Source organism: Lygodium microphyllum, chromosome 6 (assembly GCF_053477565.2).
Source record: "Lygodium microphyllum isolate KBCC chromosome 6, Lygodium_microphyllum_v1.1.10, whole genome shotgun sequence".
Taxonomy (NCBI): Eukaryota; Viridiplantae; Streptophyta; class Polypodiopsida; order Schizaeales; family Lygodiaceae; genus Lygodium; species Lygodium microphyllum.
Window position 1 is genome coordinate 50,493,302 of NC_141140.1, and position 22,967 is coordinate 50,516,268.

At 40.3% G+C, this 22,967-nt stretch overlaps 2 protein-coding genes across 2 annotated transcripts in view; both read right to left on the reverse strand.

The window, feature by feature from the left end:
* The window catches only part of LOC148034544 (uncharacterized), an 84,943-nt gene extending 75,599 nt beyond the window's left edge, over nt 1–9,344 (reverse strand). The window contains exons 1-3 of the mRNA XM_087679479.1: nt 8,989–9,344; nt 8,459–8,556; nt 8,248–8,373 (exon numbers count right to left, since the gene is read on the reverse strand). Coding sequence (XP_087535605.1) covers nt 8,248–8,373; nt 8,459–8,556; nt 8,989–9,145 — 381 coding nt within the window. The 5' untranslated portion in view covers nt 9,146–9,344. The remainder of the gene's footprint in view (nt 1–8,247; nt 8,374–8,458; nt 8,557–8,988) is intronic.
* Nucleotides 9,345–14,316: 4,972 nt separating this feature from the next.
* LOC148034545 (uncharacterized) lies at nt 14,317–22,238 on the reverse strand. The gene is made up of 6 exons (XM_087680678.1): nt 22,082–22,238; nt 19,282–19,491; nt 15,357–15,805; nt 15,141–15,194; nt 14,558–14,958; nt 14,317–14,422 (listed from the first exon to the last, which is right to left on the reverse strand). The coding sequence occupies exons 1-6, from the start codon at nt 22,236–22,238 to the stop codon at nt 14,317–14,319; spliced, it is 1,377 nt and encodes a 458-aa protein (XP_087536804.1).
* Nucleotides 22,239–22,967: the final 729 nt, after the last annotated feature.

Genomic DNA, 22,967 nt, shown 5'->3' on the forward strand with positions numbered 1-22,967 from the left:
CTGCATCATTTGCTGCATTTCTGGTAGCCCTTCTAGTGTGTTGAGTTATAGGAGCATCCATTTTACTCTCCTAGACAGTCTGTAACAACCATCTTGGGACTGTTTTAGCTGCATTTATATCATGTTGTAATGCTTCTTTCACTGCATGTGGCAAACCATCATCGATACCCAACTGTTCAGGAGCATATGGTGCAGCAACAGCTTGCTGTATTAAGTCTGTCCTGCCATTTACAGCAAGCACAAACTCCAAAGTAAGTGGCAAAAGACCCTCAAAGACCACCAATGTCATGGGTGTCTGGCATTTGAAACAATTCATGTGAAAATGCAGCATTTTCAGCAAATAGGACATTCCTACTAACAAAGACTTTCTTCGTGCGTGGGTCATACAAGTAATAGCCCTTGCTCTCCAAACTGTAGCCAATAAATATGCATCTTACAGCCTTGTCATCAAGCTTCCCACGAAGCTCTTTCGGAACATGTGCATAGGCTATGCAACCAAACACCCGAAAGTAGTCTACTTTGGGTTTCTTGCCATGCCAAGCTTCAACAGTGTGATCGTCTTCAAAGCCTTAGTGGGTGCACGATTCAACACATGATTTGCACACTGATGGCCTTCTAGCCAAAATTTATGAGGTAGCCCCTTGCTTTTTAGCATACAACGAGTCATCTCCATAAGAGTCCAATTCTTTCTTTCAGCAACACCATTTTGCTGAGGAGTCATTCTATGCGTAATGCCATGATCAAGCAAATATGTCTCAAAAGCACGAGACATGTACTCCCCCCCTCTATCTGTGCGAAGTGTTTGCACTTTAAAGTCAATTTCAGCTTCAAGCTTTGCAACAAGATGTTTGAAATGCATGAACACATTGGATTTTTCCTTCAGCCCATACACCCACGTATACCAAGAGTAGTAATCAATAAATGTAACAAAGTACTGATGATCTCCAAGTGCACATGTCCTCATGGGACCACAAACATCAGAGTGAATAAGCTGCATTTTTCGGACAGCATGCACTGCACCAACCTTTTTGAAGGCAAACCTATGCATATTGCTCAAAATAAATGCACCAACCTTTTTGAAGGCAAACCTATGCATATTGCTCAAAATAAATTCCTCACATGCAGGAGGAGGTGGAGTCTCCACTGGAGGCAATGCATCTACCATATGACACCTGTGAAGCATCATCAAACTCCCAAAGCTCAAGTGTCCATAGCGGGCATGCCATAGCTCCGCATTTTGCATAGCGGGCGAAAGAGTAGTCACTACTAAAGCATCATGAGACTGTCTGTCATATGTATCCAACAAAAATAGACCCTTATGCAGGGTGCCAGACAGCCTAAGTGCATAATCCATCTCTCTGTCTCTAACAATGCATTTGTCATCCTCAAAGATGAATTTGTAATGCCAAGTACAAACCAGACATCTAGAAGCATGAAATCACAACTATCTGCAACAGTAATAGTGACTGTCACAATGCCACATGCATCATAATTGCTATTGTTCAGGCTTCCCAGCAAGGGCTGAATGCAAAGAGGTAAACAAACACTTCCTAGAAGTGATGTGCTTTGACACCCCACTGTCAAAATACTATGTTTGCTGCGTTTCAGTAGCATTAAATACTGAATCAGCCATTGAAGAATCATAATTGCACGTAAGAAATGCATAGTCCTCTACAAAGTTGACTTAAGTATCATCATCAGTAGATTTGTTGGCTGATGTTTCTTGGACAGCCAAACCGGAGTTCTTTTTGCATTGATTCTCTTTGCTAATGGTGCACGAGCCAACTTCATCTTTGTTGACATGGCAGCCCGTCTAGGCATCAAAGAGGATGAGGTGGAACTCCCGAGGAAAGTTGGAATAACATGTAAAGGCCATGCAAAGCCCCTCACACCGCTCAGTAAGAAGCTTCAGTTGCATATACAAGAACATGGACAGCGAAGAGTTCTTCATTGCTCTACTTGAGGGTTGTGATATATTGCTTGGTATGCCATGGTGTCATCGTATGCATTCAATGATTGATTCTCATGCAAAAAAGATCACTATTCAATATAAGAGAAAAGTATTCATACTCGGTGTAAAGTTGAAAGGTAAATCTGTCCCTGTTGTATCTACAGTTGCCATTTCTAAGGGAATGAAAAATCATCTTTTAGTGTACTTGTTTTTTTTCTAAGGATCACATGTCATTTCTGAAAATATATGCTAATTGCTTCTCTCTGTCACTTCCAAGGCAGCTACTGCTTGAAAGGCCAGAAGATCATGGCGTAGATCTTATCCCTAGAAGTAGTCCCCTAATAAGCCACCATAGAAAGTCAATGCAGCCCAACAAGAGATTGAGTCAGGTGAATGAGCGATTAGAAAAAGGGTTGATTCATCCCAGCTCATCTCCTTTTTGTTCTCCATTAATTTTGGTGCAAAAAAGGACGATTCATGGCATATATGCATTGATTATTGTGCTCAAAACAAGATCACGATAAAGAATCAATTTCTGATTCCTCAAATTGATGATGTTATGGATAGATTGCAAGAGGCAACCATATTCAGCCGTATAGATTTAAAAAGTGGATATCATCAGATACGCATTAGACTGGAAGATGTACCTAAGACAACTTTCAAGTCATCTTTTGAATTGTATGAGTTTCTTGTTATGCCTTTTGGACTTACGAATGCTCCTGCCACTTTTAATCGGATGATGGATCACATCTTCAAGCTGCATAGAGGATTTATGGGCACTTTCTTTGATGACATGATTGTCTATTCAAAGAACAAGGCAAAGCATAGGAGACACTTGGACATTGTGTTCAATGAATTGCGTGGGCATAGGCTAGTTATCAATAACAAGAAAAGTGAATTCTTCTTGCATGAAATCCACTTTTTGGGGCATATTCTATCGGCTAATGGTATTTACATGGACCCTGCAAAGGTTGAGGCAATACAATCAAGGCTACCTTTGAGAAATGTGCATGAAAGTTATAATTTCTTAGCATATGAGATGGGCAAATGTTCTCTCTATGTTTCACTTTATGCACTGTCACGTAAGCCACAAATTTCAACTGTCAGCATGGTTTATCACCTTGAGTTGAATGCCATGAAAGAGCAATAAGTTGCTCATTTGGACTTTGCTAATGTTTATGATCAGCTTTCCAATGGCCAAAGGCATGAACACTTTGTGCTAAGAGATAGATTTTTTATGGTGCATGGACAATTGTGTATCACAAAGCAGTTAAGGCCCAAATTTATCACTGAAAGTCACAGTCCTCCGAATGCAAGACACAAAGGTATTGATGCCACAGTCAAGGCAGTGAAGCATTTTTTTATTGGCCAACTTTGAGACATGATATAGAACAATTTATCAGGACACGTATCATATGTCAGAAGGTAAAGCAGGACAGGCAAAAGATATCAGGTTTGTTGCAACCCTTGCCTACCAGATAGACCTTGGCAAAGCATTGTAATGGACTTTATTTTTTAGCTTCTTAGGACACCTACACGGAATCATGGGATACGGATTATCATTTGCAAGTTTAGCAAATAAGCCCATTTTATTCTGGTGAGGAAGAAAATAAAGGCTAATCGTATGGTACAATTTTTTTTGCAGCATATCTTTAAGTATCACGGTATACCAAGGTTGATCATTAGTAATCAAGACCCTCAAATGACTGGTTTATTTTGGAAGGGGTTGTTTGAGAATATGGATACTACGCTGAAATTCTCATCGTTTTTCTATCTACAGACAGATGGTCAATCTGAGGAAGCAAATTCCACAGTGTTAGATCTTTTGAGATGCTAGACCACAAGACATAGTGAAAGTAGTATTTGCCCTTGGTTGAATTTTCTTACAACAACATAGTCCATGGTTCCACAGGCAAAGCTCCATTTGAGGTGGTTGAGAGTAGCACGAAGGTACCACCTATTCTGCAAACTAAGGATAAGATCTTTGAGACTGATCGTTATGTAGAAAACTTGGATATAGCCTACGCAAAGATAAAGTAAGCACTTCAGAGATCGCAAAAAAAAGTAAAAGAGGACAGCTGATCGCCACAGACGTGCTTTGTAGTTTGCAGAGGGCAATTACATATTGTTGCGAAAGGCAAGGCTGAAAAAGATGAAAGAAAGAGAAAGATTGTATTCAAAGTTGAATATGAGATACTATGGGCCCTTCTAGGTGTTGGAGAAGATCAACGATGTGGCATATCAGCTGAAATTACCTCCACATTGGCGGATACACAATGCCTTTCATGTCAATTTGTTAAGGCCTCTTTATGGTGATGTGTGAGAGAATGTGTAAGTGAAATTCAACCTAAGGTTGAGGAGCTGGATGAGATTTTGGTACCCAAGCAGATTTTAGCACATAAGGAAAGAAAGGTCAAAGGTAAAGTTTCCAAGAGATGGTGAAATTTTAGAATTATTCACCAATGGATGCTAAATGGATGGAAGAGGATGATTGGCAAACCATCCTCAGTTGTTGTAGCTTTACCTAGATGCCTTTCAATTAGAGCTGACTTTATTTCATGCTCCATCAGGTTCAACAGAGCATGGGTCTGGAGTATTGCCTGATGCTCTAAGGCCTTTTCATGGTGATGTGTGAGAAGATGTGTCTATGAAATTTAACCTCCTCAGCTGAATGAGATTTTGGTACCCGAGCAAATTTTAGCACATAAGGAAAGAAAGGTCAAAGGTAAAGTTTCCAAGAGATACTTGGTGAAATTTCAAAATTATTCACCAATGGATGCCAAATGGATGGAAGAGGATGACTTGGCAAACCATCCTCAGTTGTTGCAACTTTACCTAGATGCCTTTCAGTTAGAGTTGACTTTAGTTCATGCTCCATCAGGTTTAGCAGAGCAGGGGTCCGAAGTATTGCCTGATGCTCAAGGGGAAGGTAGCACTTCCACCCTCCAGTTATGGACAGGTCTTGTATGTAGTGGATCTCTAATATATTCAACATGCATCCAAGGTGCTGTGGTGACAATATGTTTGCATGAGGTCACTACTTAGTATACTAGTCACTATGAGATGTGTGCAGATGAGTATGAGTTTCACTCGAGCATTGGAACTGTACTTTTGCACCACCTTATGATTAATTTGACATGAATTTTGCCTTAATTTTGAGACAAAAATTCTGATTAGTTTCAGCTCAATTTTTATCAACTTGAGAACCGTTTATGGTCACTTTTGGGATCAGTTTTGCATCAGTTTTTGCATCAATTGGCTGGTCAGTTTTTGCAATGAGTTTGTGATCAGTTTGGAGCCACATTTAGAGCAGTTTGTGATCAATTCTCAGATCAGCAAGTGATCGGTTTATGATTAGATTATGCTCAATTTTCAATGGTTTACATCTCGTTCTATGAACAACAGCATATGTTATGATACCATTGATGTTTTAGCCATGGTTTATACTTAGTTATGCTATGCTATGGTTCGGTTTTACCAGATGAGTTGAGCTCATGAGAAATGGACATGTCACATGATAATATGGCGTTGTTTTTGAGATTCTTTGAAAGTCTTTATGTTATGTTATGATAGGCTGATAATTTTCAGCATGTGTTGAACATATGGAACGGTTGAGCAACAGTGCGCAATGTTGTGTTAACTATGATGCCTTGTGGAATTTCCAGTCTACTATTTTGCTTTTGATGCATCTAGCAATGCAATCAGGGACGATTGCAAGGATTTTAAGAGGGAGGGTTGTCATGAGGATATGTATTTTTAAAACCTCACTTAATATGTGGATTAATTTTTAATCACATGGTTAAGTAAATGTTGCAGTGTGAGGTGTTACTAGGATTAGAGTAAATTTATGAGCCCGGGACACTAGGAAATAATGAAATGTCAAAGGCAAAAGTTGCTATAAGTTATGCCGCACAGGTACTTGGTGGTATCTGGTGTCAATTGTTGGCCTAGGTCATTCATTTGGCCATTGGTGACACTAGAGAAGTAGCGTTTAATGGTACCTAACACTAATCTGATGGTCAAAGATGGCGCAGAAACACTCAAGAATGGAAGTTGCCTAGCCAAATTAATTATTGACCAATCAGATTACTTTTTTGGGCATCGAAATAATTATTAAATTAATTTTTAGTGTTTGAAGACTAAAAATTAATATTTAATTATGGATAATGCTGAAAAAACCATTTGGAAGGTTGCCACTTGCTAAAAATACCCATGCAAGACTAAAAAACGTCTTAAGAGACTAGAGAGAGACATTTTTAGTGCATTCAACCTACAAGAGAGAGGGAGGAGATTCTACTGGTCTGATTTGTAGCCATTGAAGAACCTTTTCAGGTAGCCAAGGCAGAAGAAGACCAATCAACAGCAAGTGATAGCACCTACAAGTTGTTGAGACAAGGCAACAAAGTTTCTTCATTTTTCGCAAAGAAAGTCCAAATTTTCTCTCTCCTCAGCATTCTCTCTCATCTCCCAACCTTTCTACTTACAACATTAAGATCACCAAAGGCTGAGAAATTTCAGATTTATCTGCTATAAACCCTAATCTACAACAGACATTAGGGTTTAGTAGTAGCTTTGAGAAGCGTGCCAACAATTGAAAACTCCAAGACTTGATTCAACAAGGCTGAAGCTGTTTTTAGTCAAATTCAAATGAAGGGACCAACAAATCAATAAATTTGGAGCATTTTTTATCTCCATCAAAGTAAATGAAGGCCAATTGACTACCCAAATCAAGGGACAAATCTGATTGAAGACTTGCTGGTCATTTTGGACGGCCAGAGAAGTTGGAATTCTAAAAGGGATTGGGAAAATCCCATTGTATATCAACTTATTCTTCAATTAAGTTAAAGAAACACTAAAAGGGACCAACAAGGTGCCTATTGTCCAAGATTGTACATTAGTTTGCATTTCTCAGTTTTGCAATAAATGTTCCTACTGTAACTAGTTGTAATCAAGGAATTACCACCCATCCACAGAAGGAAGGTTGGTTTCATCAACTACTGCAATTTGCAGTTTTCCTGTTGTTGCCACCTGTCAACAACCCCCAAGAGTCGTCATGAATGCAACTACTGCTGCATTTGTCTGTCTAGGAGTGCTCTTGCTATCCTCGCTATGTTGCACAGCCTTGCACCCTCTCGAACAAGCCCAAAACAGCTGCATTTGGCTGTCTAATCCTACTTGTAGCTGACCATCATCTTCATCATCCAACATTCAATGCAAGGCTTGATTGTCGATCTTAGGATCCTAGAAAGTACAACACGCTTCTTATTAGCCCACTTTGTCAAAAGAGAATGGCTGTGGGACAGCCCTTTGCTCCTTGAGCATCCAATATATTATACCTCGTATACTCAATTTGTCCATTGAGTTTATAACTTTATTCATCTGTTTGGTGTATTATCCATTTCATTCCATTCTTTGCGTATTCTTTTGCCAATTGTGTTAATCGTATATTTTATACACTTTGTTAGCCCTTGGGTTCTCACTCATAATCCTATGAGTTCCAATTCTTAGGATTCATATCCTCACAAGACCTCTCGAGTTTATTTCAATCTCTATTTTTAGCTCTTCAAGTAGCCCCTCACCCCTTGTGGAAACTTCCTTTTGTTGACCCCTTAAAACTCCCTCCTAACCCATTTCAACATCAAAACCTTAATCCACTGCATAATTACTTATACAGGACTTCCTTGCAAGGTTGATAGGATAACCATATACAATCTCAGACGATGTTCACTTGGTCAAGGCCTAAACAATATCATCAACCTCCTTGAGAGAAATGAAGTTGGTAAGGACCCTACCACCAAAACACAACACCACATTTATTTGTCATGCCTAGGTAGTTTGGTCTTCACGTTGAGCAATCGCAAAGATCAAAACTATAGGGTGTGATATCACATTCCAAACCTAGTATCCTCTTTCACATGAAACCAATATGAGCAACATAAAAAATTTGCACTAGCTAGTCAAGAGCACAGTGCTTTTATAGAAGCAATGAAAATCACAACATGAGAAAATCGTATAAGTGCCAAGCCACTAGCATCCAAAGACTAGGAGACCCGCTAAGAAAAACTGCCCAAGGATCACATTATTATGAGAAAATGCAATCTTACGTTGCCTTAGGGTTGTAAATAAAACCTATTATACACAACAATCCTCTTTTGATGCCCTTCAACCTCTACAAATAAACTGAAGAATGCAAAAAAACTTAATGACAATCCATAAACAAAACATGATACTTACAATCTAGTAGATTTGTGCACCAAAATTGAGAGCATGGCTTTAAGGAACAACTGGTGTCAAACCTGCATGGTGTGTGAAGCTGACTTCAAATAGTCATCGAGTAAATAGTTGCGTCGAGCTCGGTTGATTATTTTGTCATCCACATCGGTCACATTCATTACATAAAATACATTGTAATTGAAGTAACCCTGAAAAGTGCAATAGATGTTACATTGATGAAAACCAAAATGCTAGAACCATAACATAGACTGCAAAGAAAAAAATCTGATGTACCTCAAGAACCCTTCGTATGATGTCAAAACTAACATAATTCCTTGCATGACCCACATGGGATGAGTCATAAACTGTTGGACCGCATATGTACCACTTAACTGCACAATCCACAAGAGATCAGTTTTCAACAATGTGGTACCAGGTGCTCATCACGTTCACTCTCCACACTCACGGTACATCAACCACAAGTACCGTATTCCTAATCCTGGTCTGATTCGTACCCCTTTGCATTGATTGAACCTTTTAAACCACGTGTGCTCTCCAGAAACCTTTATCATCTAGTAACTCATCTCACACATGCAATTGACTTCTGTATCATGGGTCCTGCAGCATATTCTAACTGAGGTCTGTGCAACATTTTTTTCACTTTTACTAAGAACCAAGCACAGCCGTTGCATCCTATGTTTGGAACTATCGAAACATAGAGCTACAGATAGAGCGCCAAGGGATTACAGAAAATGCGTGAATAAAGAGTGAAGAGGATACAGGGCAAGCCTGTGAGAATGTCCATGGAAGGAGGGAAGACTCACTCGTGCGGGAGCCGTCCTGTGTGCGGAAGGGGACTTTGGAGCCGCATAAGGTGTTGTTCAAACGCAGGCCGTGCGAAGGGGTTTCGGATGAAGGGGGGGGCGGCTTCCAATCGCGGTCCATATCTCTGGAAGCAGATCCATTGTGCGCGATCGTCATCTTCGCAGCCCGGCTTCCCGACCTGTGCTCCTCGTTTGCTTTGTTGTTGCTTATTACTTACCACTCTGCTTCAGTAATTAGCCTGCTGTGGTTCGTCACGTTCCAATTTGGACTGCCATTAGAACTAGTACGACTCGGTTCAGTCTTTAAGCGAACATGGATTAGTCTTCACGCGCTCACGTGGTAACTTTTGGTTGGCTTTAAAGAGTGCACTAGTCGCTCCTCGGCCCTTCGTGGTGAGCTGGTATGTGCTTCCCACTTGGGTTCGAAGGACCAATGTCAATAACAATTATAAAGGGACTTCATATCTTAATGATGTTTCATAACAAAGTGGGGCAACAGGGAAGCAAATCGCGCGTGGCAGCTTCACTTTCCTATCGCATAGTAACTTTGTCATCTTTGAGTGTAAAAACACTATATAATTCACTTCCATTGCACAACTATAGCATCTAAATAGTTGTAACATCTGTACAATTGCACAACCATAGCATGAACACATATTCTTCTTTTGCGTCCTCGAGCATAAGAGGTCACATGTGTGCTCACTATTTTCTCTCTTTTTTGAATCTATCTCACTATTTATTGCTAATCTCTCTCTCTCTCCCTACCCTTTTCACACCTCTCCTCTTTGTGAATTTTCTCACATGTATGTTATCTCTCTCTCTCTCTCTCTCTCTCTCTCTCCAACACCCATCGCTTCCTCTCTCCCCTCCTTTCCACCTCTCCCTTCCTCCCCTTGTTTATCCCTCTCCTCTATTTGCAACCCCTCACACAACTTTTGCATCTCTCCCCTCTGTTTTACTCTCTCTCTCTCTCTCTCTCTCTCTCTCTCTCTCATGCATTCACAAAAGGATAGACATGTACTTGCATTTAGATGTATAGAGACTCATATATGTATAGAACACCTTTTATTATGCACCAGACGTGTAAACTTTACCCATACTTGCTTTGCATGTTACAATTAGAAATAACATTACACCTGACCACAAACAAAAGACATACGAAATGCATATTTTATATTCTCTCTATCTTGAATCTCTCTTACTATTTTTTTTTTGGCTCTCTCCCTCTCTCTCTCTACCCCTTATCACCCCCCATTCTCTCTCTATGACTCTTCTCATATATTCTCTCTCTCTCTCTCTCTCTCTCTCTCTCTCTCTCTCTCTCTCTCTCTCTCTCTCTCTCTCTCTCTCTCTCTCTCTCTCTCTCTCTCTCTTGCATATCTCCTCCTCGTTCCCTCCCTCCTCCCTTTTCATCTCTCTTCTCCCTCTACAACCTGTATGTCTTCCTTTTGCCCTCTTTTTCACCTCTCCCCCTCCCTCCCCTTTCTTACCCCTCTCCTTTACCCCCAACCCCTCCATCTCTTCCCCCGCCCCCCCCCCTTTTCACACACACATGCACTCTCTCTCTCTGTCCCTCTCTCTCTTGTATTTGCATGTATAAAAGGCTAAAAATGCATTTGTACATAGGTCCACTGACACTCATATATATGTGTAATGACCATGCACCAAACTTGTAAACTTGTATATATACTTGCTTTGCGCAATAGTTAGAAGTACCTCTATATTATCCTTGGATATCACAATTACAAAGTCTAAGTGTGTCCAAGCATCACAAAAAAACCCTCAGTATTAATAATACACATAGATAAAGTAGAGCCTAAAACCAAAGTTTGTTCTAGAGATTGCGCCAATGCGAACCAAAAAACCAAAATTTTCATAGGGAGCCTAACCAAAACAGAGCTTTCTTTTCTTCGAGGAAACAGGGGAAATTTTCAACGCTCCAACACAACATGGTAGGTGAAGCAAGTCCCGTTGCCACTCCTCGCCTTGGCGATGCTATAGGGGACATGACAGTCTTTCCTCTCTTTTTGTACACTCCCATGGAATGTTTCGAGTTTTGTCGCCTAGGGGGGTTTCCCGAATCTGCCTTGCAATGGAACGTTCACAGCCGAACTCACTAGGATCGACCTAAAATTTGGGGTCCTAGTGGCCAAGGTCTCCAAACAACATTCTCTTGGACATCCTACTTTACACAGAGATACCCAAGCCGAAGTAGACCCGTGTCACACTTGGTTCAAAGAGAACGGGAAACAAGACGGATGCGCCACTCAACCTCTCTGCCCGTAGGGAATAGTCCCATCCCGATCCCCTAAAACGGTATGAATCGAGGTTCTATCCTAACAATTTCTAAAGGTCGAATGACGGTAAAATCTTGCGAGAAGCCTCCCAATTCTTTGGGACCACCCTGCCTTAGAACGGACCCGTCAGGGGTTCCTCCCACCCGCTTCCCTCAGTAGCTTTAGTTTTCTAATGAGCTTCTACCACATTTATGTGTGACATTTAAAGTCAGCTTCATTAATTAAGCCTTTTAGGAAACAAGGTTCATTCGGATAACTTATAGCACAGAAACGAAAATAGAGCAAAGCAATCTATTGACAAACAAGTTCCTTAACTTATCTTCAAGTTAATCTTTGTCTCCCACCCATACAGGAGAAATTATGTATCCCTTCTGTCCAATAGAAGTATCCCTTCTGCCCTACGGAAGTAACTGGTCCAAATCACATAGCACCACAAATTCAATCCTTTATCTAGAATAGGATCTCCCAACATGCCCAGACGTTGGGGGCCACGAAGGTCTTCAACTCCATTCTAGACCTAGCAAGGGGTGTCTAGAGCTCCACCTGACCTGCAAGCTGTCTAGGAGTGAAACATCATTCCCATGGTTAGCCTTTTCACCACTCGATCTTCGGCCCATGAATCGAGCAATGCCCTCTTTGGGTTAATCCATGGTGCAATCATGGAGGTGATCCACACGTGCAATATATCCTTCCTTAATTAAATCCTTTAGGAATCGAGCACAACAAGGCTTTCAGCCCTAATATCATTTTCTAGGAAACATTCCTTTATCCCCATGGCAACTTGTCATCACAGACCCTTGCCATGCATTTAGTATAAATCACGAGCACTTGGAAGAATCATCCAAACAACAAACTAACAACTAGTTGAATGTAAAAGCATTTAGGATGTTGTTCGATCAACCAACAAAAACCAATTGTATTCTTGCCAAACAATGCAAGAATAGTCGCAATAACATTTCCATCGCATATACGCTATTCCCCTTGGGATCAAAGAGCGATTCTATGTAAATTTTACTTAACTCTTGTATGCTCAATTTTTAATGTCATGATTATGCTATCCATAACCCCTAACCAATTCTTCCTTGTAATTGCTCTATCAACAAACAAGCCATATGCAACTAGGTGCAATTAACTTTCCTTAATACATGCACTTTGCAAGCTCGATCTTTTGGATTTGTGAGATAAAATTTATTACTTCCGATGACCTATACCCGTGCATAATAGTATGGGGCCTAACGTATCTCATACGAGAATCAAAATAAGCATCTATCAATTTGAAAATACATTACTTACGACCGGTACCGCAATTGGATTGACAGTGATGCCTTCGTCTGAAGCTTTGTTGTTGGTTATGGGATTGCCATCCGCACGTGACATTCTTCGCTTGGGGGCCATCGTCTGCAAGTAGACTTAAGAGATTAAGGTGGAATAGATTTGAGATGGGAGAGTGTAAGAGAAGATGGTTAAGTCGAGGATCGAGATAGAGAGAATTGTGCAACCTCTCGGGGTAACTCTTCTCTCTCTCTCTCTCTCTCTCTCTCTCTCTCTCTCTCTCTCTCTCTCTCTCTCTCTTGGAGGATATCCTTATCTCTACCTCTCTCTCACAGCCTCTCAGGGTCTCCTTATGCTTCCTTGTGCCTCCCCATGCCTCATATTTATAGTGAATTAGAGAATAGGGCTTGTGGCTGAGAAGTGGAGCTCTTTGTGGAGGGGGATCTTGGAAAGATCAGTGATCTGATGCTCAAATCATAAATCTGATGGTTCCATTGGCTCCAAAATGGGGGTAAAACTTTAAGACACTTGCTTAAAAAGCTCTTAGTTCACTCCTTCTTCTTTCCTCTGTTCGAAGTGTTGTTTTATGTCCGTGGACTGCGATCGTGACACGCGCGATTTCGCAAATCCCTCTCTTTATTTTTTTATTTTTATAAAATCTCCAAAACTAACTAAAACATTACTTGTCTTTTTTTTTAAATGACATCCAGTTTTAGAAATCTCCATATCTTTTTTTAGGATAATATCTAAAATATACTAGTTTTGCCCAAAATCTAATATTTTTGGACCATCCAAACTGTACACATTAATACTAATGAGTAATATAGCTCATAAGTCTCATTCACGTTGTAACTTACGTGAAGGGTAGCTACGGTCCTTGTCAATCTGAGAAAAATATTGAATTTACGACTCTCAAAATTTTAACATATATATTTTAATTAAATAAAAATCCTTAATTATTAATGTTAGTTAGTTTTTACCTTAGTTAGTCTTTAGTTCGTAACCTTACTAACTTATTAATTGACTAACTAACTTTCCAACTAACTAACTAACTTCTTTTGTGTGGAAATATTACACTTTCTTGCACCTAAAATTTTAGAAAGCCACAATGTAAACGTAAACACATCTAATAATTGACAAAGATTACTTAACTTTAGAATAATAATACCTGGCGTAACATCTTCAAACCACTCAGCAAGCATTGTCATAGCTTGATGTAGTATCACAAAGCAACCGAGGTCTTTAAATTCATATGTCGGCCACTCCCTTGGTATTCTATCAGTGTGAGATCGTCGAAACCTCTTATCATGTTCAACTTCACCCATATGCACTCGAAAACACTGAGTATATCCACAATGCACCACCTCAATAAAAACTGGAAGTAAAATCTCTATATTCACATCATCATATAAACGCTCAATGACCCTTGCAAGCGTTCTTCTTATAATATCATGCGTTGTTACTACGCGCAAGATACATTGTAGTTCCTTATGATACTCAGAAGCTAGATAATAGCCCCAACATGGAGCAGGCATCTGCAAAAGTGGAGTAAACACTTAAACATAGTGCAGGAAATAATAGTTACTATTGAGTATATACCAATCAAACGTGGCATAAAGGCCATTTCACATATGAGCCAAGCAATGACTACAAAGCTATTAAATTTCAAAGGATACATCCCTGCAAAAAAGCAAGCATACCATTGCACCCTCCAAAAAACCACATATTTGCATGGATCCTTGCAAGAAAGTAATACGCCTTATTGCATCTTCTGAAGCACATCCTTGTATACAATGTTCGTTGTGACATTCATAATGCTCCCATTTTCATCTAGCAAGACTCTCACACCACATGAGGATTTCACCCTTGAAAATGCAACATACAATTGTCCATGTGTAAATATCAGTGTCTTCAAGTAAAGACCAACAACAGACAAAGTCTACCCCTGCGACTTATTGATGGTCATAGCAAATGCCAATCAAATAAGAAATTGCCTCTACCTCATAGTAAATGGAAATTGCAAAGTGCTAGGAATAAAAGCGATCCTAGGAATGAAAACTCGTTCCCCTACATTTGTTCCTGTTATTATCTCAGCATCTATCACCTTTCTATTGAATGCCTTACATATTAATCGTGTACCATTACATAAACCTTTTCCTAGATTTAAGTTCCCAAGCAGAATAATAGGTGCATTCATCTTTAGCAGTAATAGATGGGGAGGAAACCCACCTCCAATATCTAGTGTATTTAAATACTCTATAGAGTACAAAAATGAGCTACCATCTGTCTTTGCAATCAAATCCGCACTATAGTACTGTATTACCTCTCCATGCATCAATTGCAATGCATGATGATTCAAAGAGTCCACCTCCGTATTCCACGTTGCAAGTATAGCAGCTCGCTAAAATATGCTCCAAAGTTTATCACAGTGGATACTTCACTGTACACACTATCAACCAAGGTTTCAATAGAGTGTCCTTTTAACACCATGCAAAATGGAATATGTAACTTATCACAATTCTCTGTAATACCCACTCCATCCCCTATCCCTTGAATCCAACCAATAAACCCATTATCGATTACATCACCAACAATTGACATCCGCATATTCCCAGACAACCTTAGCACCTTAACACACTGCCATAAATGAGAGTAACAAAGTGTTGCATTAACAATATCTTCATGGGAGCCCTTCATTATGACAGGAAGGATTTGTCTAAAATCACCTCCAAGTAAAGTGACATTTTCACCAAATGGTTTATCACAACTCATAATATCCCTTAAAGTTCTATCAACTACCTCAAATGCATACCTATGCATCATTGGAGCCTCATCCCACAAAATAAGACTCCACCGTTTCAATAGTTGAGCAAGATCACTCTGAATAGGAATATTACAGGTGGATCGATTACTTAGATCTAATGGAATTTTAAACCTCGAGTGAGCAGTACAACCACCCTGTAGAAGCAAAGCAGCAATGCCAGATGATGTCGTTGCCAATGCTATATGGCAATCACTGCGTAGCCTAGCAAGCAAACACTTATAAAGAAATGTCTTCCCAGACCCACAGGGACCATCCAAAACAAAAACATCCCCAGAGTTTGCACCAATAGCATCCATAATTGCAGTATATGCAACTCTCTGTCCATCATTCAACATTGCCTCCATAGAAAGACAAACTCTGCGTTGCTCTAGTAGATTATATGCATATTCATCTTCTAAAAGAGGGTTAGCACACAACTGAGAATCTGTTCAATGAGGCTCTAGCAATCCATCAAAGTCAGACAATCTTCGCCCATGCTGCCGCAAAATTGAAAGGTGAGAAGGATCGAAGCTTGCACACGAGCTATGGCGGGAGAGCAAGAGCAAGAAAGAGAGAGACAAGAAATGGGAACTCCAACAGTCACAATGTGTGACCGGGCCTTCCTTTATTTACTAGTCACTAAAAAATGAATGTAAAGAATAAAGTGACGTGACGGGCGCCCGCCACCTGCACTGTGCAGTGGCGGGTACTGTCAGTGTAGTAATACACGGGGCGGCACGGCGGAGGCGCCTTTACGCCAACAACCTCACTTAAAGGCGAATCTGCCCCAGTGAGAGAGAAAGAAAAGAAAAAGACAGTACAACTGTACATAGGTACAAGGGATGAGGAAAGGCAACATCTCATCCAACGCCCATCAATCTCCTGAGGAAGGCAAAGCGCTCAGTAGTGAGGCTTTTCGTGAGCAGATCTGCAGGATTCTCGTAAGTGGAGATATTGACAAGGTCAACAGACTTGTCCTCCACGACACCACGTATGAAGTCATACCTTACCTCAATGTGTTTTGTCTTCGCATGGAAGACCGAACTCACCGGACTTTTCTTATCATAAAGATTCTTGATCTTATTCCATAGATTCCATGCACTCTGTGCTTCCTCAAATACATTATAATGTACATGTTCAGTGAGAGACAATACAATCGTGGACTTGCATAGCTCATCAAGTTCAAGCCAGTCGTCATTGTCCATAGTTTCAGGCTGCTCCCCACTCAACCAAAGTGGCTTAATCTGAGATTTCTGCACCAAGACCTGCCAAATTTGACTCTTCCAATAAGAGTACTTGGTACCATCCAACCTTGTGATGTTAAATATGGCATTATCAGTCGAAGAGGATGCCATAATGCAGGCTGGAAATGCACAGACAATGTAAAACTGATGGCTGTTTCACTGCAGAAAATGCCCAAAATCCATTGAAATGAGCTCCAAATGGCGAGAAAAGTGTGCCAAAAGATGCTGTCCACTTAGTACTAGGTGCGGTACACCAAATCAGGATATTTCAGCATAAAAATTACTCCTCAGTCCACCAATAAATGCTTGCTGTAATAAATTTCAGAATTGCAATAATGAGAGCAAACTGTCCCAAAACTGGATCTAATGTCAACTAAACAATGCTAAGTCCAAAGCCGGCATAAAGAGGACAAAGAAAAGCCAAATGACAGTGAAAATACACGAGCATAACACCGAGAGATGTCAAATAGCACCTGCCAGTAAGAGGCACACCCCAGACAATCTAGGCAAAATATAGAACCAACTGCCAAAACCTGACACAAATAGGTGTCTGCTCAAAAGAAAGCAAATCCAAAATTGAGACTCAGCTCATAAGCATCCTGTGAACCAAGACATATACTCAATGCAACATCCAATTGTCGGAGTATAATCCCAAAGTCTCAATACATCCATAACTGCTCAATGACATAGACTGCTCCAATAGCATGTAATCCCTGCTCAAGGTCAAGTAAGTATGCAAGATGCTCCCACTGGCACAAAAGGCGTACAATCGAGTTAAGGGCTCAAGCAACCCAAGACAAAGTACCGGTGACAAGTGACCAAGTCAATGCGTCATATGCTTTCCAAGAGCATGACATACATGAAGCAACTGATGTAGCAACCACTAAGCAAAACATAATCCCAATGGCAAGATCTCTGTCAAGTCAATACATCCAGTAGCAAGCCAAAGTCAATATCCCTGTGAGTTGGAAGTGCTCAAAACATCCAAATCGGAGCTCCAAAATATCTGTCAAGCATGGACGAACTAAGAGGCATCAACCACCAACCAAAGCATGTAATGCATAGAGCTTATCCGTCAAGTACAGACATATAGGCATAAGCGGCCCAAATGCCAGTCAAGTCGACCAAACTGCCAATGACAAACCAATAATAATGGAGCAAATGCGATGCTCAAAAGCATTCCGGAATCACGATCATGAGTTCGAAATCGATCCCCAAAGTGTAATACATCATGACATAACCCATAGCATACATCCGGTATCGATAGAGAAGCAATACATGTGACAAATGAGCTTCAGCCCGCTCATGTACAATAGCTCTAAACAGTCCAAAACTGTCAATTTCCAGCCCAAAAATAATGCCAAATCATGGGCAAATCGAATGCATACATTCCCAAGACATAAGGCATCATGTAGACCGCATACGGACATCAAACAAGGTAATCGTAGTAGAGTATAAGCATCAAATGCCAATGCCAAGTGTGGCTGCCCTGTTTTCAGCACTGTATAACAGTAAATAACAGTCCCAAATCAGCCAATATTTCAGGCCAAAATCATGGCATAATCATGTGCATACATTCCCAAGGCACTAGGCATCATGTAGACCGCATACGGGCATCAAATAGCACAACCAGAATGGAGTATAAGCAACAAATCCTAATGCCAATGGTGCTGCCCTATTTTCAGCCTGTTATGACAGTCCCAAATCTGAAGAAATCAGTCCCGAATGATCAAGACCAATGCCCAAAGCTTGAATGACATCAAACATGAAGTCTATAGCCCTTTTGATCAAGGTAGAGAGCAAGAAGCAATGGCCAAGTGTGGAGCTGAAGTACACGAGTGCTAACAGCCTGGAAAAAAATGGTGCAATCTGCCCTGTTGGTGCTGAACTTGCTGCTGCTCCACATGGGCTGAAAAGGGGGTAATGGGGGGCTCAAGAAGGGCCTATCAAAGGCCTATGACAAGCCTCTTTGAGCCTTGATAGGTGTAAGGCACAATATGAGGAGAATAAGCTTCAAGGGTTTGAAGCCATGGCTGCCGTCGTTGTTTGCAACCTGTAGACTGAAATAAAACCCTGAAAGAATGATCAAATACCTCAATATCAATGCCTTGAAGGTGCCTCAATAGGCCGGGAAGGTGCTCGGGAAGCTGGGGAGTGACAGGAGCTCGGGGAGATCGGATATGGCTACTGGGATGGAGATCCAATGCGTGAAGGGAGTCGATGCGAAGGTAGAGAAGCACCGAGTCGAGCTCGAGCAAGAGGAAGCCAAGCTCTAATACCAGTTGAAAGGTGAGAAGGATCGAAGCTTGCACACGAGCTATGGCGGGAGAGCAAGAGCAAGAAAGAGAGAGACAAGAAATGGGAACTCCAACAGTCACAATGTGTGACCAGGCCTTCCTTTATTTACTAGTCACTAAAAAATGAATGTAAAGAATAAAGTGACGTGACGGGCGCCCGCCACCTGTAGTGTGCAGTGGCGGGTACTGCCAGTGTAGTAATACACGGGGCGGCACGGCAGAGGCGCCTTTACCCCAACAAAAATGTCTTGAAGACGCAATAAAGCCTTGTTTGATGCCTCTTGGTGAAGATTTGCAGAAGATACATGTGTATAATCCAGCTGGCAATTTATACAAAATATTATCTACCATTGGTGCCATAAACCTATCCCAAAGCTGACCAGACTGAGCAGGCTCACAAAAGACCAAAATTGCAGCAAATAAAGCACTTAATTGGACACTAATCTGCATAGAGGCAGCTTCTCCCAAGCACATTGCACACTCGTCATCACCCTCTAGCACGCCCTTTGCAATGCAAGCTTCCTTAAAAGTATTATACATCACATTGCCAACAGTACGCAAATCCTCAAAAGACGTACATCCACGAGACACTGTTAAGAGCATTCGCAAGTAATAATGCTCACCACATGTAGGGAGCACAAAGTATATTCAACCACATGTATTTACACTCTTTCTCTTTGTCCATGCCTTTTGCTGTGCATTCCACACCCAGTACACCAAGAAGTCTTGATAGTGAATAGCTCAAGCCTCTAGATGAACATGATTGCATGCAAACCACTTTGTAAGGGTGGTTTTCTTAACATCTTCATTTTGCATAACATCTGATATATTGTTTGTATCTCGAAACACCACACAATTCTCACAAGGCAAGTGTACTTGCAACCGTTGTATATCAGGCTTCTCATTGTGCAATGCATAGTCATATATTCACCAACACGCTTCTAAAGCAAAAACATATTGTGCATCAAATAACTCTCGATCTCATCTACTTCACGAATGCTCATACCATTCAACCTTGAGCTTCCAACAGAAAACTTAATGGTTGCACGATCATGTCCCTTGTATATATACTTATACAAATACTTAACAGCTGCCACTGTTGAGCATACCTCAACATTTATATGTGCATTATATTTCTTACTCAAGTAAGGATTGTATGGAACAATCCATCGATTATCAATAGTATTACCCTTTACTGTGATTGTGTTTCCATCATTACGTCTTCTATAAATAGGATAGCCAGAGCTATCAATAGTTGTCACATTCACAAACCTCCAAGGAAATTTTTTAGTGCATCGACCATCACGCATGCAAGGGCTCTTGGGATTCAATGCACCGCAAGGACCATGGACATTGCGCTTTGGGACAGTTTCAAACAGAGCTGAAAACCTTGCTTTATTAGGAAACTCAGCACAAACAAACCTATCATAATGGCATGCTTCAGAGGGTTTAAAATGGTGCTCCAAAATCAACAAAGTATGAGAATGTGGCAATCCTCGCTTTTGAAACTTAATCACACTAACATAGCATGCAACATTTCCAAACAAATTCATTTTCAATAATGTATGCATCATATCAGCATGTTTTTTATGAAAGAATTGAGCAGTCAAATTAAGATGATCATAAGTAATCTGTCTAAGAAACAAAGCATTAGTTATCTTTGACCACTTTGGATTACATGTCATTGTTATAAAGAGATATGGTTTTTCCTTACTCCACACTATAGCCATAGCCTCTTGATACAACTGATACATGTGCCTTGGCCCACCAGTAAAAGAAGATGGCAAAACCACCCTTTTACCAACAAAGGCACCAATAACCTATACTGGCATATTATCCATCAATCCCATCATATCTGCCAAGCCTTTATGAACTTCTGAGCATAAAACTAATTGATTCTGATGACATCAAGTTAACCTACATTGCTCTACACTACAATAAGCATCAACAATAAATTGTTGCAACAATCGACTACCACGCAACATGCAAACCTCAGTGTCCTCATGCACTTGTAGTCGAAATGCATAAAATTGCATCTGAGTAACACGATCCTTATTAGACAATCCATGCACATTAATTGGAATATTAACATTACTATAAGGCACCTTTACATGCCAACCATCATCACCCATAGGAAAAAGAAGAACATATAGCATTGGCATATATGCCCTGTGCAAGTTCGAAATAGCAATACATCGTCCATCTCGACTATAAACATGTATATCTCTATGATCGAGACTATTCTCATCGCCTTGTCCTAGCATGATAGCCGCAACTTCAATTTGCCACTGGAGCTGAGTATTGCCTATTAGCTTGCTAAATGCCAAAAATAGTATTTCTTAAATCATACAAGGGATTGTTTTGCAATTGCATACCCATGGATCTAAAAGCTTGTGCATATACATTGTATTGATGAATAATAAACTGAAGCTCTCCAAGTAAATTTGGCAATAAATTAAGCATAATACCCAATCGATTAGATAACTTCAGTTGCCATTGGAGTTGAGTATTGCCTACTAGTCTGCTAAATGCCAAAAATAGTCTTTCTTAAATCATACAAGGGATTGTTTTGCAATTGCATACCCATGGATCTAAAAGCTTGCGCATATACATTGTATTGATGCATCATAAACTGAAGCTCTCCAAGTAAATTTGGCAATAAATTAGGCATAATACCCAATCGATTAGATAACTCATGCTCAGTATCATAAACATAAAGTTGTGCAAATCTTGGTCGTTCTTGTCGTTGCACATTAGGAAGCAGAGGTCCTATACGATGATAAATGGAGCCATGCACTCTAAAGGTATAAGAATTTCCCGCAACAAATAAAAACTCATCAACATTAACACCAAGTGACACAAATGCAAGAGCACTATTATATGCCCGTATATTATTCTTAAATACTCTACTTTGAGGATGTATACCATGCAACAAATCATGCAATGGCTATGGTGGACATTGCAATGGTGGTAGCATTACTTTTCCATTCCGACAACAATGTTTACCAAACAAAACCGATCCTTGCACTTGAGTCTCACATCTCCACAATTTAGCCGAACATCGCTCACACATCTCAGAAACACTTCCCATGGAATGCACAATTGGGTCTTGAAATAGGAATATTGTAGTTGCAGGATGAATATCCATTGTAGGCAAAGCATGCAAAATGGAGCAAAAACCTCCATTTTGAGGGCTAAAGGTTGGACCATTATTGACACGTGACTCATTAATCACAGGATTTCCTACATTCTGACTTTTTTCAATATTGCAATTATAATTCATAGTAAAAGTAAATTGTTGCTCAATCAATTCACCATTCCCATCTAGAACCCCCATGCGAGAAGGCATATTTTGCATACTATGCAAGGTACTCAAAACTCCCTCATGGATCACACTACCGTGATCTAGAGCTTCTCTCTGTGAAATGTTTTGGCACCCAACCATAGCAAAATACGTCTCTTTGTGCCCCTTCGACCATGTTTTGTTTGTAGCTGAATCATTTGAGTCCTAAGCCTAGCAACTTGTCGTCGTCTATGACGCGTAGAGTCAAGTCTATGCCTATGAATACGTAACACATAATCTCTGCTAGTTGACCGATGTGAAAATCCCATATTGATAGATTCTCACAAAGCCTGCACGCCAAGAGAGACCATGCATTCTTTCAAAAAAAGACTTGATTGGGGTTAGTATTTTCAAAAAGACTTAAGAGTAGAACCAATCTAGAATCACATAATTCAAAACACTGTAGTAATTTATTTAAATCAACAAAATGTTACGTGGAAGGAACGCTAGTACTCAAAATAAACTTTATATCTATTTATATTCCATATATCATTAGATATCTTATCCAAAGAGAGACAAATAAAATTTCTATCTAACCAGCAAAAAGCGATCCCCCAAGTTTTCTCTCTAGATTGCAAGACAATAAGTTTTCCCTATAAACCTTAAGAGAGAGAGAGAGAGAAGGAGAGAGAGGGAAGGAGGGAGGGAGGGCGGGAAAGACATGAACATTCAAATTTAATTAAATATTATAATTAGACCAAACACCAATATCAAATATTACTC